The sequence below is a fragment of the Medicago sativa genome, chromosome 1 (assembly GCF_051527215.1).
Source record: "Medicago sativa cultivar Bolivia chromosome 1, Bolivia_mono, whole genome shotgun sequence".
Classification (NCBI taxonomy): Eukaryota; Viridiplantae; Streptophyta; class Magnoliopsida; order Fabales; family Fabaceae; genus Medicago; species Medicago sativa.
Genome location: NC_140749.1, coordinates 37,825,092 through 37,839,739, shown reverse-complemented (window position 1 = coordinate 37,839,739; position 14,648 = coordinate 37,825,092). Strand labels below are relative to the sequence as shown.

The following is a 14,648-nucleotide window of genomic DNA, read 5'->3' as shown; positions in this document are numbered from 1 at the left end:
TTAGAACCTACACTCATCCTTGGTTTCTTCTACATTCTCTGCACCATTTACTCCTAGTAACCTACCTCATCCTTCATCCTAGGTCTTTATGATTTTTACTACTCCCTCGTCTTTCCTCCTAATAACTTCTGTCCATACGACTAGACTTATTAAGTCATAAGACCCTATTGTCAGTTATTAAATTCATCATTATTATCGTCTATTACCTAAGTCCTCTAACATCATACACTAATTTTACTTGGTTTGTACTTTTAAAAGTATAGTTTAAATCATTAGACTCAATCTTTATTCTAAGTTGCTTCTATTATCTTTGTCCCTTGTTTATGAACTATTCCTAAAACAATCATCTTTTCTTATCTTATCCCTTACCTTTCTTCTCATTCATCTTACTATCTTCTATTAGATTCATATCCTGACTCACCGCTCTTACTACCCCTCACGCCGTTCATTTAATTCGTACACAAATTCCTATCTCATTTTACATTTCATCCTAACAACCCCAACATTGTAATCAGTTCCCTAAATTCATCCTCGTTATTTCTATCGTTATGATCTTTTATCATTAATCATAAGTAACTCGATATTCATCACATCTTTCACCACATCTCTCTATTTAACCTACTCCTCTCTAATCCTCATTCACCTACGCCTCGTCGTGTGACTCCTTTCCGCATCTACCTGACAACTTTCCTAAGTTCACACTCTTCATATAGCCTCATCGCTATATTCATTCCCTTACTATAATTTACTATCATTTTCATATTTATTAGTTCATGAATAATCCTCTTACAACTCACTCCACTTTCCCCTCAAGTCTTTCATAAGCATCTTTATTTACGTCGTTCATCATCATCATCATCTTACTACATTTATACTATCATCATACCTCATCATCTTATAACGTGAATATCGCATCCGTCGGTTAACATCATATCTACATATTAGTTTAAATTTTTGTCAAACCAACATCATATTTAGATCCCACATCCATTCTTAATTTACCCTCGTTCTCTTCATCTTTTACTTCTATAGACACATTATATCCTTCATCCTCAATCACTATTCCATGCTCCACATAATGGTTTCCATCTATACATCTAGCTTATTACGTTCTTAAGATCCTATCTTCATGTATTAGTCCCTCATTATTGTCGTCTATACCCTAGAATTCTATCTTCGTATTCTTGGTTTGCTATAGTTCATGTTATTTCTAACTAATCTTACCTCCACCTTTACTCTTCTCTAATACTTTTGATGACCATCTTATTTTAAATTCATTATGGCCAAAGGAACTACTCCTATAACCCTTAATTAAATTCATCTCATTTAAGTTTATTGATTTGGGGCCTTACTATACCTCTTAGGAACCTTTTGGAGGCATACAAATAGGTCAAAAATAGTCTAAGTCTACGGTGCATCGTGGCACGTTGAGTTTCCATCGTGGCACGTTTGGACAGCCTAAAAATGGTTTTGTTTCTGGAAAAATCGTGGCACGTTGGGATTCCATCGTGGCACGTTCATAGTTCGACAGACAACATCAGATTTTCTACCTTTCACGTTTTCGTGCGTAAAACCTAAACCGTTAATCCGTTTTCGATGCCGTTTTCGCCTACGCGCTCCTGACACTAAGCTCTATCATATTCTACAGAAAAATTCAAGTTTAAACCACTCAAAACTCGTTTTCCAAAACCTCACAACCCTAATTCTTAACTCACCGATAACTCGTCTAATCACATAGTTTTTAGCTTCAAAATTTCTTCTGATAATCATCATGGGGATTATCTAAGGTCTAATTACAGTCTCTTCATCAATCTAATAACTTCTCATCCATTATTCCTCAATCTCGCTCAAACCCTAAATTGATCTTGTAAATTCAATTCATTCAACAACATCATCACCTTTGTTCACCACCATAATTCCATCATAAATTGTATTACATTAATAGTCATACTAAATAGATCATCATAAATTAAACAACCTAAAGTGGTAGGAATCTCCCCCTTACCTCGACTCCTTTGAAAACTCTGGTTTTTGCCTTGACCTTGTTGCACTAGGGTTTTCTCTGCCTCCGCTCCTCTCTTCTATTCCTTTTCACGTTCCGTAGATAATGAGAACTCTGATTGTTAAATCTCTATTTATACTTGGGCTAGCTTCCTACCATTATTCTACTTATTTCTATTTCCTATTATTTTTACTCCTCCCTCCCCCACTTAATTAAAACTTCTATTCTACACCCCCCGCCTCTACATTCTTTATTTATTTTCCCTTTCATCATAATAATCCTTATAGCACGTCATTAATCATCATATGCCTATTTCTTCATAGCTAACATAATATTCTCGCATCATAACACCATTATTAGAAATAAAGAATTCTTCTAATTAACTTCATTAAATCATTACATCTAATTTTCGGGGTGTTACAAGTAACACAACTCTGACATACAAATGTTGATTAGGATGTATGCATGCTCAGTAACATAACTCTCACATACAAATGTTGATTATAAACCGGTACCGGGATGCATATAGGTCTAGGAACGAAGTGCATTTTCATGTCTCATGTTAGGTGTATATGAAGTATATGTGGTATATGTGATATGTGTCAATGTTGATGTATTGTGCGTGATATGTGCATTTCTTTAATGTTTTAAAATAGAAAAATTATGATAATGATGATGTGTTAATGATGTTGTATAACCTGATGAAGAATTGTGAGTACGTTGTCAATGATGATCAAATGATGTTATACCTATTTATATATTATTCGTGTATCCCAATATATGTTACAATAAATTATCTCATCCTTTTGTTGTTGTTGTTGTGTATTATGGTGTCTGTACTCTTGGGGTACAGACACTCAGGACGAGGAGCTCTAGTTTGTGGGACGTATAGAAGGTGGCGACAGAGATATACTTCCGTAACTATTATCTAATTATTTATGTAGTCGAATAATCATGTGCTCTGATATGTAACACTAGGGTTGAGGTCAAACATTGAATATTTAATTTTAGGAACCTTAAGTATTTGAAATCATTATGATATTTTCCCAATGATGATTGACAATCAGACTCGTTCATTTTATGAAATATTTTTGAAGTACTTTTCGCATTCTGAAATATGACGTATTATTTATTATTCAAATGAATGATTGATGAGTATGTGTAACATTCTTTTTGTTTAAATTTATTTGCATTATTTATTAAATCAACATTTGAAATTAGGGTGTTACATTATCCATAGTAGCTCCAAATTTAGTGATGTTTCTGTTGCCCCGATTAAAGTAGTCTTCCACTTGCTTTGAATCAACTTCAAAATCAACATTTGGTAGCCGTAATTCATTTACCCACCACATAGCATGATATAATCCAAGAGCTTCACCGACATCCACTGAACACATCGGAGAGAAACACAATGTTTTGGCGCACACGAGCTGCCCCTCTTCATCACGAATACATATTCCAATACCACACCTATTCATAGAGGTCGAAAAAGAGGCATCTACATTGCATTTCACTCTTCCAAACCTAGTTTTCTGCCATCCTGCTGATTGCGGACTGCACTGCAGATGGCAGCGTGACAACATATGTGTTCACAGTTTGCTGCGCCATTTGCCGTTTTCTGTTGGCAGTCCTCCGTCCTTCCAACAAATGATTTGATCTTTCAATAATATTGTGATTATTCTCACTCTTCTATTTCTGTAATTTAAGATTTTTGCTATTCCATATGCTGCATAAAATCGTATCAAACAACTCTGATTGCGTTGATGGCATATGTTGTAACAGAAAAAAATGATATATGGTGCATCGTCAAACCTGTGCAGTAACAACTCAATAACATACCATATACCTACAACTCTCCACACGCCTACTGTTGTACAACTGTGGAAGAAAATGTGGTAGCTATATTTATGCGGATCGTTACACTTAACACACAACGACGGGCATGTAACACCTATACGATTTAGTCTTACGCGCAAAGGTAAACATTCCCTACACACTCTCCAAACCATGCTCTTAATTTTCAGCGGCACTTTTAATTTGCATATTCCACTCCAATGACCATTCTTCCTAAGATAAGAGTTATCCATTATGTCTTCCATACACAAACAATATGCACTTCTTATCGAATACTGCTTGTTCTTCTCAAATTTCCACACCAGCCTATCATCATTCACCTTTGGGAACAGTGGTGTATTTAAAATCTGTTGTGTTGTTCCTTCTTCAAAAACGTGTCTCACAAGCCAATCATTCAAACTTTTAACTCCTTGATGAATCAAATGGCCAACAGAATAACCTTGCAAAGCCATCTGGTGCGCCAGATTCACTAGAGGGAAGCTAGTGCCAACACTGAGCCAAGGTTCCCCTAAAATAGAAATGTCGTAACCTGATCCTACCTTCCATCACACTCCATGCCTCATGACCAATTTTGCTCTAAAAATACTCCGCCAAACAAAACTAGGACCCGAGATAATTGCCATGAGGAAAATACTTTGCCTTGAACACCTTGGAAACCAAAGTGGCTGGTTCGGTTTGAAACCTCCACCCTTGTTTTCCGATCATTGCTAAATTAAACACCGCAAGTTCTTTGAATCCCATCCCACCATGTCTCTTGTGCATTGATAATTTGTCCCACTCTAACTAGTGGATTCCTCTATTATTTGCACCGCCATGCCCCCACCAAAAGGTATTCATCATCATCTCAATTTCGTCTAACAAAGAATTAGGAAGCCGAAAAATTTTCATCACATATGAGGGGATTGACTGAAGGACGAACATGATCATAACCTCCCTTCCTAATCAGGACAAACACTTGCTACTCCAACGATTAATTCTTTGCCACACTCTGTCTTTAATAAAGCTAAAGGTTGCCTTCTTATTGTGTCCTACCATAGACGGCAGACCTAATTACTTACTAGTGCTCATCACCGCTTGTACTCCAAGAATATGAGTTATGTTTTGTTAGAGCTTCTGTTGTACATTTCGGCTATAAAAGATTTTAGATTTAAGGAGACTTATAGCTTGCTCTGAAGCTTCCTCGTACGTGTTCAAAATTATCTTCATCACTTTCGCTTGACCCTCCTCAGCTTGAAAAAAATAAAAAACAGTCATATGCCAAAAACAAATGGAACACCACCGGGGCATTCCTATAAACATGAACACCTTGGAGTTATCCTTTATCTTCATCACCTCTAATTAAAGTCGAGAGCCCTTCTGCACAAAGAATGAAGAGAAATGGCGACAAAGGGTCACCCTGCCTTAGACCACGACCCGAGATAATCGGACCAACCATATCTTTGTTAATGATGACTGAATAATACATCGTTTCTATACAAATCATGATCCAATCAACCCACCTATCCGAGAAACCCATCTTACACATAACATTCTTCAGATAAGACCAATTAATTCGGTCATAAGCGTTGCTAATGTCTAATTTTAACGTTACACTCCGATCATTACCTCTTTTTTTGGTTTTCATGCAATGAACCAATTCAATAACAACAAGCGCATTGTCAAGAATTGATCGGCCTGGGACAAAAGGAGATTGAGTTTTTGCTATACATTTGTAGAGAATTTTCTTTAACCTGTTTGTAAGAACCTTCGACACTAGCTTATATAGAACATTACACAACACAATGGGTCTCCAATCCTTCATTGACCTATGTTCATTACCCTTCGGAATAAGAGCAATGTTAGTTGCATTCAGTGATGGGGGAAATTGACCTTCATTCAGCCATTGACGACGTTCATGGTATATATTCGCGCTACATGTATTCCAAAAATGTTGGTAGAAATCGAGATTGAATCTGTTTGGTCCCAGAAATTTATCCGACTGCAAAGAGAACGTTGCATCGTTGAATTCTTCAACCTGTAAAGTAGCAGTGAGTTGTGCATTATCTTCACCACTATTAACATGTTGCATCAAATCCATTATAGGTGCTCTTGTACTAGCCTTCTCTTCGAACAATTCTTCAAAATAATGTTAGGCTATATTCTTCATTCCTGCATCATCAGTTACATGGATTCCCTCATCATTTTCAAGGAATGAAATACCATTTACCTTATTTCTAGAGGTCGCTGCAACATGAGAGAATTTAGTGTCAAGGTCTCCTTCACGGTACTAATGAGTTTTGGCTCTTTGTCACCAATACAAATCATCTTGTACCAGAAGTTGGGTCGTTCGCCTTCTCAGTGATTCGAAATTAAATTCATTTTCCATCCGAGCATTACCACGACACTGTGACATCTCTTTCTTGCATTCTTCTATATCAATTCGTAACCGATTGCAATGAGTTTTACTCCAATGTGTTAACTCATCAGCACACGCGTTCAATTTTGGGATAACATTATTACCAGTTTGATTCAACCAACTATTTTGCACCATTTCATTCAAACCTTCTTCTAGACGCCAAGCATTTTCAAATTTGAAAGATTTTCGACCTCTATATGGACGCTGCACCGAAGTTCTCTCTACTAAAATTGGATACTTATTGGAAGATGGTGCTATTATATTTTCCAACCGAGCATGAGGGAATAGCCACATCCAAGCTTCGTTGGCTAAAGCTCGGTCAAGTTTCTCTTCAACCGCACGCGGGGTGCCTAAGCTTTTGAGCCACGAGAAAAGGTATCCCTCCATATGAATATCAATAAGACCAGCATCTTTGACAGCTTGCTGGAAACCACGAATAAGCCAATTTGGCCTCTTCGCACAACCTTTATGCTCTTGTGCATGCAATATGTCATTAAAATCTCTGAATATTCACCAAGCGACATTAGTATTGCGAGCAAGACGGCGAAGAAAATTTCAAGAATCTCTTCTTCTACCACCCTCATGATAGCCATAGAAACCTGTTAGTAACCTAGAAACATTATAGTTTTCCTCTATTGTAGCATTAATATGATTTGATGAATAATTTACAATAGTACAGTTGAGTGATTTGCGACAAAATAACACAATACCACCACCTCTTCCTACTCTATCAGGAGCAGAAAAAAATCATAACCCAAAAGATAATGAAACTCTTCTATTTTATTTATGTGGACTGGTGTCTCACTAAGGAAAATAGCATCCAAATTATAATACCGCATCAAGAACTTTAGTTTCGGAACTACTCTTAGGTTTCCCAGGCCTTAGCAGTTCCAACTTACAAGACTTATGACTCTTAGTGATCTAGTTTGCTCATGGAATTGCACCAATAGATCTAGGTCGTTCATAACCGCTGTTTTAGGAACCGTTCCCGGTGATATTTTTTGGATAGCCATGCTTGCGTTGTCATACATCCACAGTCCTTTATTTAGCACGTGCTCAACATCAAGAGGATGAGCCAACTGGAAAAGGAACTTGTTCTGATCCACCGGTATAACAACCAAACCTTTGCCTGGATTCCACATCTCACCTAGACGTGAGTGCAGATATTTCACATGGATCTGTTTGTCAGTCAAAATACGATCGATCAGGCGGTGATCAAGGACCTGCATGTCAGAAGCATTAGCGTCCATTCTCAGGGTCATACCCTCTTCGCCAATTGCTATACTTTCAATGTTCAAATTGGCTGCCATCAAGAAAAGAAAAAAAGGAAGGCAAGGACTTTGGTTATGAGAAGGTTTGAAGGAGATTTGATTTGCATATAACTATGGAATTTAGGTTTCAGTTTGCACTTTTGGTATACAATAATTCACAAATAGTGAACGTAGCCATATATAGGCCAGTAGTTCATCTAGGTTAGGAAACCTTAGCCAAACGAAGCCAAAATCACTCACAAGGGGTGGCGGCCCAGCTGAGACGGCGGCTTATGACACCGTGATTACAATATTTAACTCACCCTTTACTCACACCATTTACTCCATTAAAAATTTGTCTTATTAACTTTATATAATTCAATAATTTTGCCTCGCGACTATTATTATCCCTAACATTATTCATTACTTAATCCACATCTTCCTATTTTTAATTACATTTCGTCTTATCACTCCGCTTAACATCATCGATCATCTTAATCGGCCACACTCTATTCTTTATCCATTTTAAACCTTCTACATTCTTATCTAACAATTATCTTAGGCTCTTTACTACCTTGAGGAAATTACTTTGGTTATCATCAACTACCTCAAACCACCACTCTATAACTCCTCTTATATAACTTTATATAATTCAATAATTTTGCCTCGCGACTATTATTATCCCTAACATTATTCATTACTTAATCCACATCTTCCTATTTTTAATTACATTTCGTCTTATCACTCCGCTTAACATCATCGATCATCTTAATCGGCCACACTCTATTCTTTATCCATTTTAAACCTTCTACATTCTTATCTAACAATTATCTTAGGCTCTTTACTACCTTGAGGAAATTACTTTGGTTATCATCAACTACCTCAAACCACCACTCTATAACTCCTCTTATAATCATCTTATACCCCTTTAACTAATTTGTGTTTAAGACTCACCATGTAACCATACTATTTACACTATTAAAGTCTCATCTTATTAACCCTAAGTAAATTGATATTTTCCCTCACCACTAATATCATCTCCAACCTTACTCATTTCTTTAACTCACATCTCCGTGTTTTTCATTTACGTCCGTCTTACAGCTTCTTTAACATTAACGTTTGTAATAAGAAAAATAACATTAATGATTTATTGATATCGTAAATCAACACATAATTTGAGACAATTTTTTTTCCAAAGTTTTAAACAATCTCAACCATTAATCTAGATCGGCTTGTCCATAGTAGTAATTGTGTCACACATTTATTGCAGAGAAAACATGCTTCCATCAAAATGGTGTGCAGTGTAATTTTCTCAATGAGTGCCTGTCTGCTACAGAGAATTGGTTTGTAGACAATACAGGTCCCAAAAATTTCACAATTTATTTTGTTTGTTAAAAACACCAGCCGCCCAGAATAGCCAGCCAAATGAAGCTTTCACTCATACAATCTTTCTCTCTCTAGAATTTCTTTTTTCTTATCAAAACAATAAACAATAAACTTCCTACATACAATAACCACAGCCACACCCTCTCCTCCATTCACACATAGTCACACCTCTAATAGATTCTCCCATAAAAACAACAATCACAGTAACATAATCAACATCAACGAAAACAACACAAATATCAAACAATTAAAACCCAACCTCTCCTCACTATTTCATTCCAATCACTCACTCTCTCTCTCTCTCTCTCTCTCTCTCTCTCTCTCTCTCTCTCTTTCTCACCTTTTGAGGAGTTATTATCATATAGTATTAGGGACCAACCTAAACTGTTCAATAGATTGTACTCTTTTCTTCACTTTCTAGTTGAGTCATTCAAACACAGTAACAGAAACAGGAAGCAATAACAACAACAACATGTCCCTTGAAGAGACTCTAAGATCTCTCTCCCTTGACTACCTGAATCTCCTCATCAACGGCCAAGCCTTCAGCGACGTCACTTTCCAAGTTGAAGGTCGTTTGGTTCATGCTCATCGCTGCATCTTAGCAGCAAGGAGTCTTTTCTTCAGGAAATTCTTTTGTGGGCCGGACCCACCTTCGGGACTAGACCCAATAGGAGGAGGAGGATCATCTCGTCAGCCGACAGTACGACCTGGTGTCATTCCGGTGAACTCAGTCGGCTACGAGGTGTTCCTCCTCCTGTTGCAGTTTCTGTACAGTGGACAAGTTTCTATTGTTCCTCAGAAACATGAGCCTAGACCTAATTGTGGTGAGAGAGGGTGCTGGCATACGCATTGTACCTCAGCCGTTGATCTTGCCCTTGATACCCTAGCTGCCGCTAGATACTTTGGCGTTGAACAGCTTGCATTGCTCACTCAGGTTTACTATTTCTTACTTTAATTTTTTTTGTTTATTTTTTAATTTATTTTACTTAAAACAAAACATACAATATCTCTCTCTGTGTCTGTCTTCTGTTTCTGTGTGTCTCTGATTTGTGTGACCAGTCATATGTTTTCTGGCAAGCGGAGGAAGGGAAAGGGTATGGTTTTTGGAATGTGGAAAGGGGTATTTTCTCTACTATTTTTTATTCTTTTCAATATTTTTTTAGTCAACTTTTTTTTTTGGGGTTTGTTCCCCTTATTTTAGGTAGTTCTATAATTTTATGATGAGTGAAATTGTTTGATAAATTTTTATTTTTGAGTCTGATATAGGGATTTGGATTTTGATACGTTCTCCTCTCTTCCAAGAAATTCCCTCATATCATTACTCTTACTATTGTGTGTTTATCTTAACAATCTTTGTTTTAACAAGTTCTCACTCTTACTTGGGATTGAGACTTGAGTTGAGGTTATAAAACAAATTGGATTTTTTTTTACAAAAAACATTTATCAAACAGTTGTCAAACATTCAAAACAGATCATAGGGGTCTGTTTGAAATAGTTTTGGTTTTCAGATTTTGAAATATACAAGTCCTCTTCTCACAATAGTTATCCTTTTACATATTTTAGTTTTTTAGTCCTCAAAACTAAAAAAATTCAAAACAGTTTCTAAAACTGTAATTTTAAAAATTGTTTAGCAAACAAGTTTTTAATTTTCAAGTTTTTAAAAACTAAAAAAGTGTTTTTGGGAAGTGGTTCAAAGAGACTCTACGTATTAGACTTATAATTTGGTGTTTGACGTCCCTTCATTGATTTCATGTACCACATGTATAGAGTTTCTCGAATTGGTGTGTAACGATGCATAATTATTTTTCTTTCTAAATTAAGATGACATATTTCCAATCTTGTCTTCCGCAAATGAAGCACACAAAATCTTTCCTAAAGATGATCACTTTCCTCATTTGGTTTTGGCCTCCAAAAGAGAACAAACTAAATCGGAAAAAAAGCAGTGTCTGCTTCTCAAAACGCACTAAATAATTTTCAACAAACAAACTACCCCTCAACATTTTTTCTCTCCCTTCTATTTCATTTTTGCATTTTAAACCAACAAATCTCACTTTTTTCCATAAACCCAGTGTTATCAAAATTTGCCAAAAGTCCTCAAAGAAAATTCACAATTTCTCTAGTGTAAGTTAAGACTTTGTGAAAAAACTCTCAAATTAAAAGTAGTAAGTTGACACTGAAATGAACAATTCTTTTACTTTTTAAAAGTTGAATTCACAACTTTTCACCATTTTTCAATACAATTTTTCTATCTTTATTTTTTTTAATCAATGCCCTAAGCGTACTCTTTAACATTTTCCTTAAATAAAATGAAAATATTAGGAGTCATAAAGTGATTTGATGATTTGGGGAGGAACATAGGGATTGTAGTGATAACCAAGTCATGAATTAAACTTAACATTGGTCATTTCAGAAACAATAATTTATTAAAGAAAATATAATTTCTCTTAAAAATCATTCATGTATCCCTTAACATTTGCCATATTTTAAATTTGTACAGAGAAAAAACATTTGCCATAAGAAAAGTGTATTTAAGGAAGGTTCACATCATACTTCAACCCTTACAACATAAAATCTTTATACTTCAAACATACTATAAAAGATTACTTCAATTGGAAAATACAAAGTTAGATTTACGACTTGATCTACCAATATTAAATTATTTGTTAATATTTCATCTAACTCTCATTGCTTGAATGATTTGCAGAAGCAACTAGTGAGCATGGTAGAGAAAGCCTCAATAGACGATGTGATGAAAGTACTAATAGCTTCAAAAAAGCAAGAAATGCCCCAACTTTGGACAACATGTTCCCACCTTGTTGCCAAGTCTGGTCTCCCACCTGAAATCCTAGCCAAGCACCTCTCCATTGACGTTGTCGCCAAAATCGAAGACCTTCGTCTAAAATCCTCCTTAGCACGCCGCTCCTTAATGCCACTCCACCACCACCATCACCATCATCATCACCACGACTTTGGTGACTTCGAAGACCAGAAGATCCGCCGAATGAGGCGGGCCCTTGACTCCTCGGATGTCGAACTAGTCAAACTCATGGTCATGGGAGAAGGTCTAAACCTTGATGAAGCATTGGCATTACACTATGCAGTTGAGAATTGTAGCCGAGAAGTGGTGAAAGCCCTGCTTGAACTCGGTGCTGCGGATGTTAACTACCCGGCTGGACCCGCCGGGAAAACTTCCCTTCATGTGGCTGCCGAGATGGTGTCTCCGGAGATGGTGGCAGTTTTGCTTGATCACCATGCAGATCCCACAGTTAGAACCGTTGATGGTGTGACACCTTTGGATATACTTAGAACCCTAACCTCTGATTTTCTCTTCAAAGGTGCTGTTCCTGGATTAAACCACATTGAACCAAACAAGTTAAGGTTGTGTTTGGAACTTGTTCAATCTGCAGCTCTTGTTTTGTCACGTGAAGAAAACAATGCTAGTAACAATAATAACAACAACAATAATGCTTCTTCATCAGCAGCACCAATTTACCCTCCAATGAGTGAAGATCATAGCAGCAGTAGCAGTGGCAACAACAACAATAATAACAACAACATTGGTAACCTGAATTTGGATTCAAGATTAGTGTACCTCAACCTTGGTGCTACTCAAATGGATGGTGAAGATGATAATCGACACAACAATAGTCATAGAGAAGCCATGAATCGTCGTCAAGGTGGTCATGGATGTGACCCAACAATGTATCATCACTCTCATGACTTCTAAGCCTAGCTAGCTACCTAGCAAAAGAGTGGCACAAAATTTTCTATATGAATTAATATAATTTTTGTTATTTTGAATTATGGTTAAAAAAGAAGACAAGACAAGAGCATGATGGTTCATGGAAAATGGACAAGAAAGAAGGACATGGATCGATATGGACATCAATACTGTTGGATGGATGGGGCATAAAATTCAATATTTTTTTCTTGTTTGTTACTTCAGATTAATAGTAATTTTATTAAACTAAGTCATCTCATTACACTGTTGTTTTTTGGTTTTTGGCTGTCTTGTCTATGTTAGTTTATAATTTATTTTAGTCTTTAAAATGTTTTGTCAGCATTTGAAATGTGGTTTCATAGGAATTGAGATGATAAATGAGAATATGAGACAAGAAGAATCTAAATTTTGGCTGTAAATTATGAAAGGGTGCATAGAGAAGACTCAGGTCAATCTTTTCAAACACCATTTCAGCTGTCAACTCCTTTGTTTTTGTATTTACCTAAGCTCTAATATATATCATTCCAATTCCAACTCCAACTTTGTATGAATGAATCCTTTTGGCTTTTGTAATCTCAATTCATGTCCCACTTTCTCCTAACGCAAACTATTTCATTCCGGATACCATTCTTTATTTGGGAGTGTTTAGGGTTCCTTATTTGGAATTATCTTTGGTTTGTTTGTTCAATGCTTAGTTTTACATTCATTTATGTTCTACATAGTTAAGAGATGATATTCTTTATTTTCTCTTCATACTTTATATAAAAAAAATATAATTATGAATATTTTTTTCTCTAAGGTCATGTAGGCCAATGGAAAAAAAATCATTGGCAACTAACTAGTTTTGAGCTATATATAATTTTTTTTAACAAAAATGATGTGGCTATCGACAAATTGATTGGTTGTCTTGCATGAATACAATTCGAGTGTGACTGTGACCAAATGTGTCATGTTATAACTCACTATATTGGCACTATCACCTTCCATGTAGTCCTCTTTATTGTCCCCTTGCCTCTTTTAGGCATATAAAAATACTTTACAGCTAAAAGCCTATTAATTTATTAGAAATAGTTTATTTTCTGAATTTATAACTAAATTGATCATAATCAAATCTAGGTTAGGGAAGATTCTTGAGTCTAATAATACTTTTACGTTGGCCATGTACATCTTATTTTATTCTTCTAACTAATTTAAGATGTACATCTTAATTTTTTTTTTAATGGATGTACATCTTAATTGATAACTAGTTTCCCTGGAAGATCCTTCAAAAAAAAAAAACTAGTTTCTCTCGAAGTATTTTGCAAAATATTTACATGTATAAATTTTTGAAATAATACTTGTTCAACGTCTTGTGCAGCATTGCTTGATTTTTGGCTTGTTACGGTGTTCATTTGGTTAAGATTGACTTCAACCAATTATATCAATGATTTGAGGGTCAACGTTGCAGATCTGGAGACATTGATATTCTCGTCACTTTGATTTTATCATATTATTTAGAGATATTTTGTTGTTATATATTACTGATTTGAGTGTTGTGAGTTTGTTTGCAAATTCATCATTTACGTTTCTAGCGATGTTGAATATGTGGTTGTATTTTATGTACTATGTCAATTAAATGGATGAATATCAATTTATTTTTGTCCAAAAAATATAAGAATATATTTAGACGAGGGGTTTAGGAAAGAAAATAGCAGGATTTATTTTTAATTTTCATAATATGGGCACTATAAAATGTCTTTTATCAATCATGATATTTTAACATTTTCAAAATATTAAATATATGTTAAAATATAAACTTAACAATCCAAATCACTCCCCTCCATTCAAGTCTATCCAAATCTCTCTCCTCTTCCTTAAAACAAATCCAAACGTCTCTAAACTCTCCAAAAGCCCCTCACAAAAAGGCCTTAAAATAGATGTTAACGTTGTTTTTCTTACACCATATGATCTTATTCGACTTAATTATTATTTTTTTGACGTTAAAGACAATTTCATTAACGAAAGTCTCGCAATAAATCAAAAGGCAAGACTGCAGAAATA

At 35.6% G+C, this 14,648-nt stretch overlaps 2 protein-coding genes across 2 annotated transcripts; one reads left to right on the top strand and one right to left on the bottom strand.

Moving 5' to 3' along the window:
* Nucleotides 1–3,219: 3,219 nt before the first annotated feature.
* On the bottom strand, nucleotides 3,220–4,308 carry LOC146954771 (uncharacterized). The gene is made up of 2 exons (XM_085745912.1): nucleotides 3,973–4,308; nucleotides 3,220–3,561 (listed from the first exon to the last, which is right to left on the bottom strand). Exons 1-2 carry the CDS (start codon nucleotides 4,306–4,308, stop codon nucleotides 3,220–3,222), a joined length of 678 nt encoding a protein of 225 aa, XP_085602038.1.
* A 4,512-nt stretch (nucleotides 4,309–8,820) lies between these two features.
* Nucleotides 8,821–13,109, top strand: LOC146954770 (BTB/POZ domain and ankyrin repeat-containing protein NOOT2). The gene is made up of 2 exons (XM_085718358.1): nucleotides 8,821–9,821; nucleotides 11,592–13,109. The coding sequence occupies exons 1-2, from the start codon at nucleotides 9,360–9,362 to the stop codon at nucleotides 12,612–12,614; spliced, it is 1,485 nt and encodes a 494-aa protein (XP_085574484.1). The 5' UTR covers nucleotides 8,821–9,359; the 3' UTR covers nucleotides 12,615–13,109.
* The last annotated feature ends 1,539 nt before the right edge of the window (nucleotides 13,110–14,648 follow it).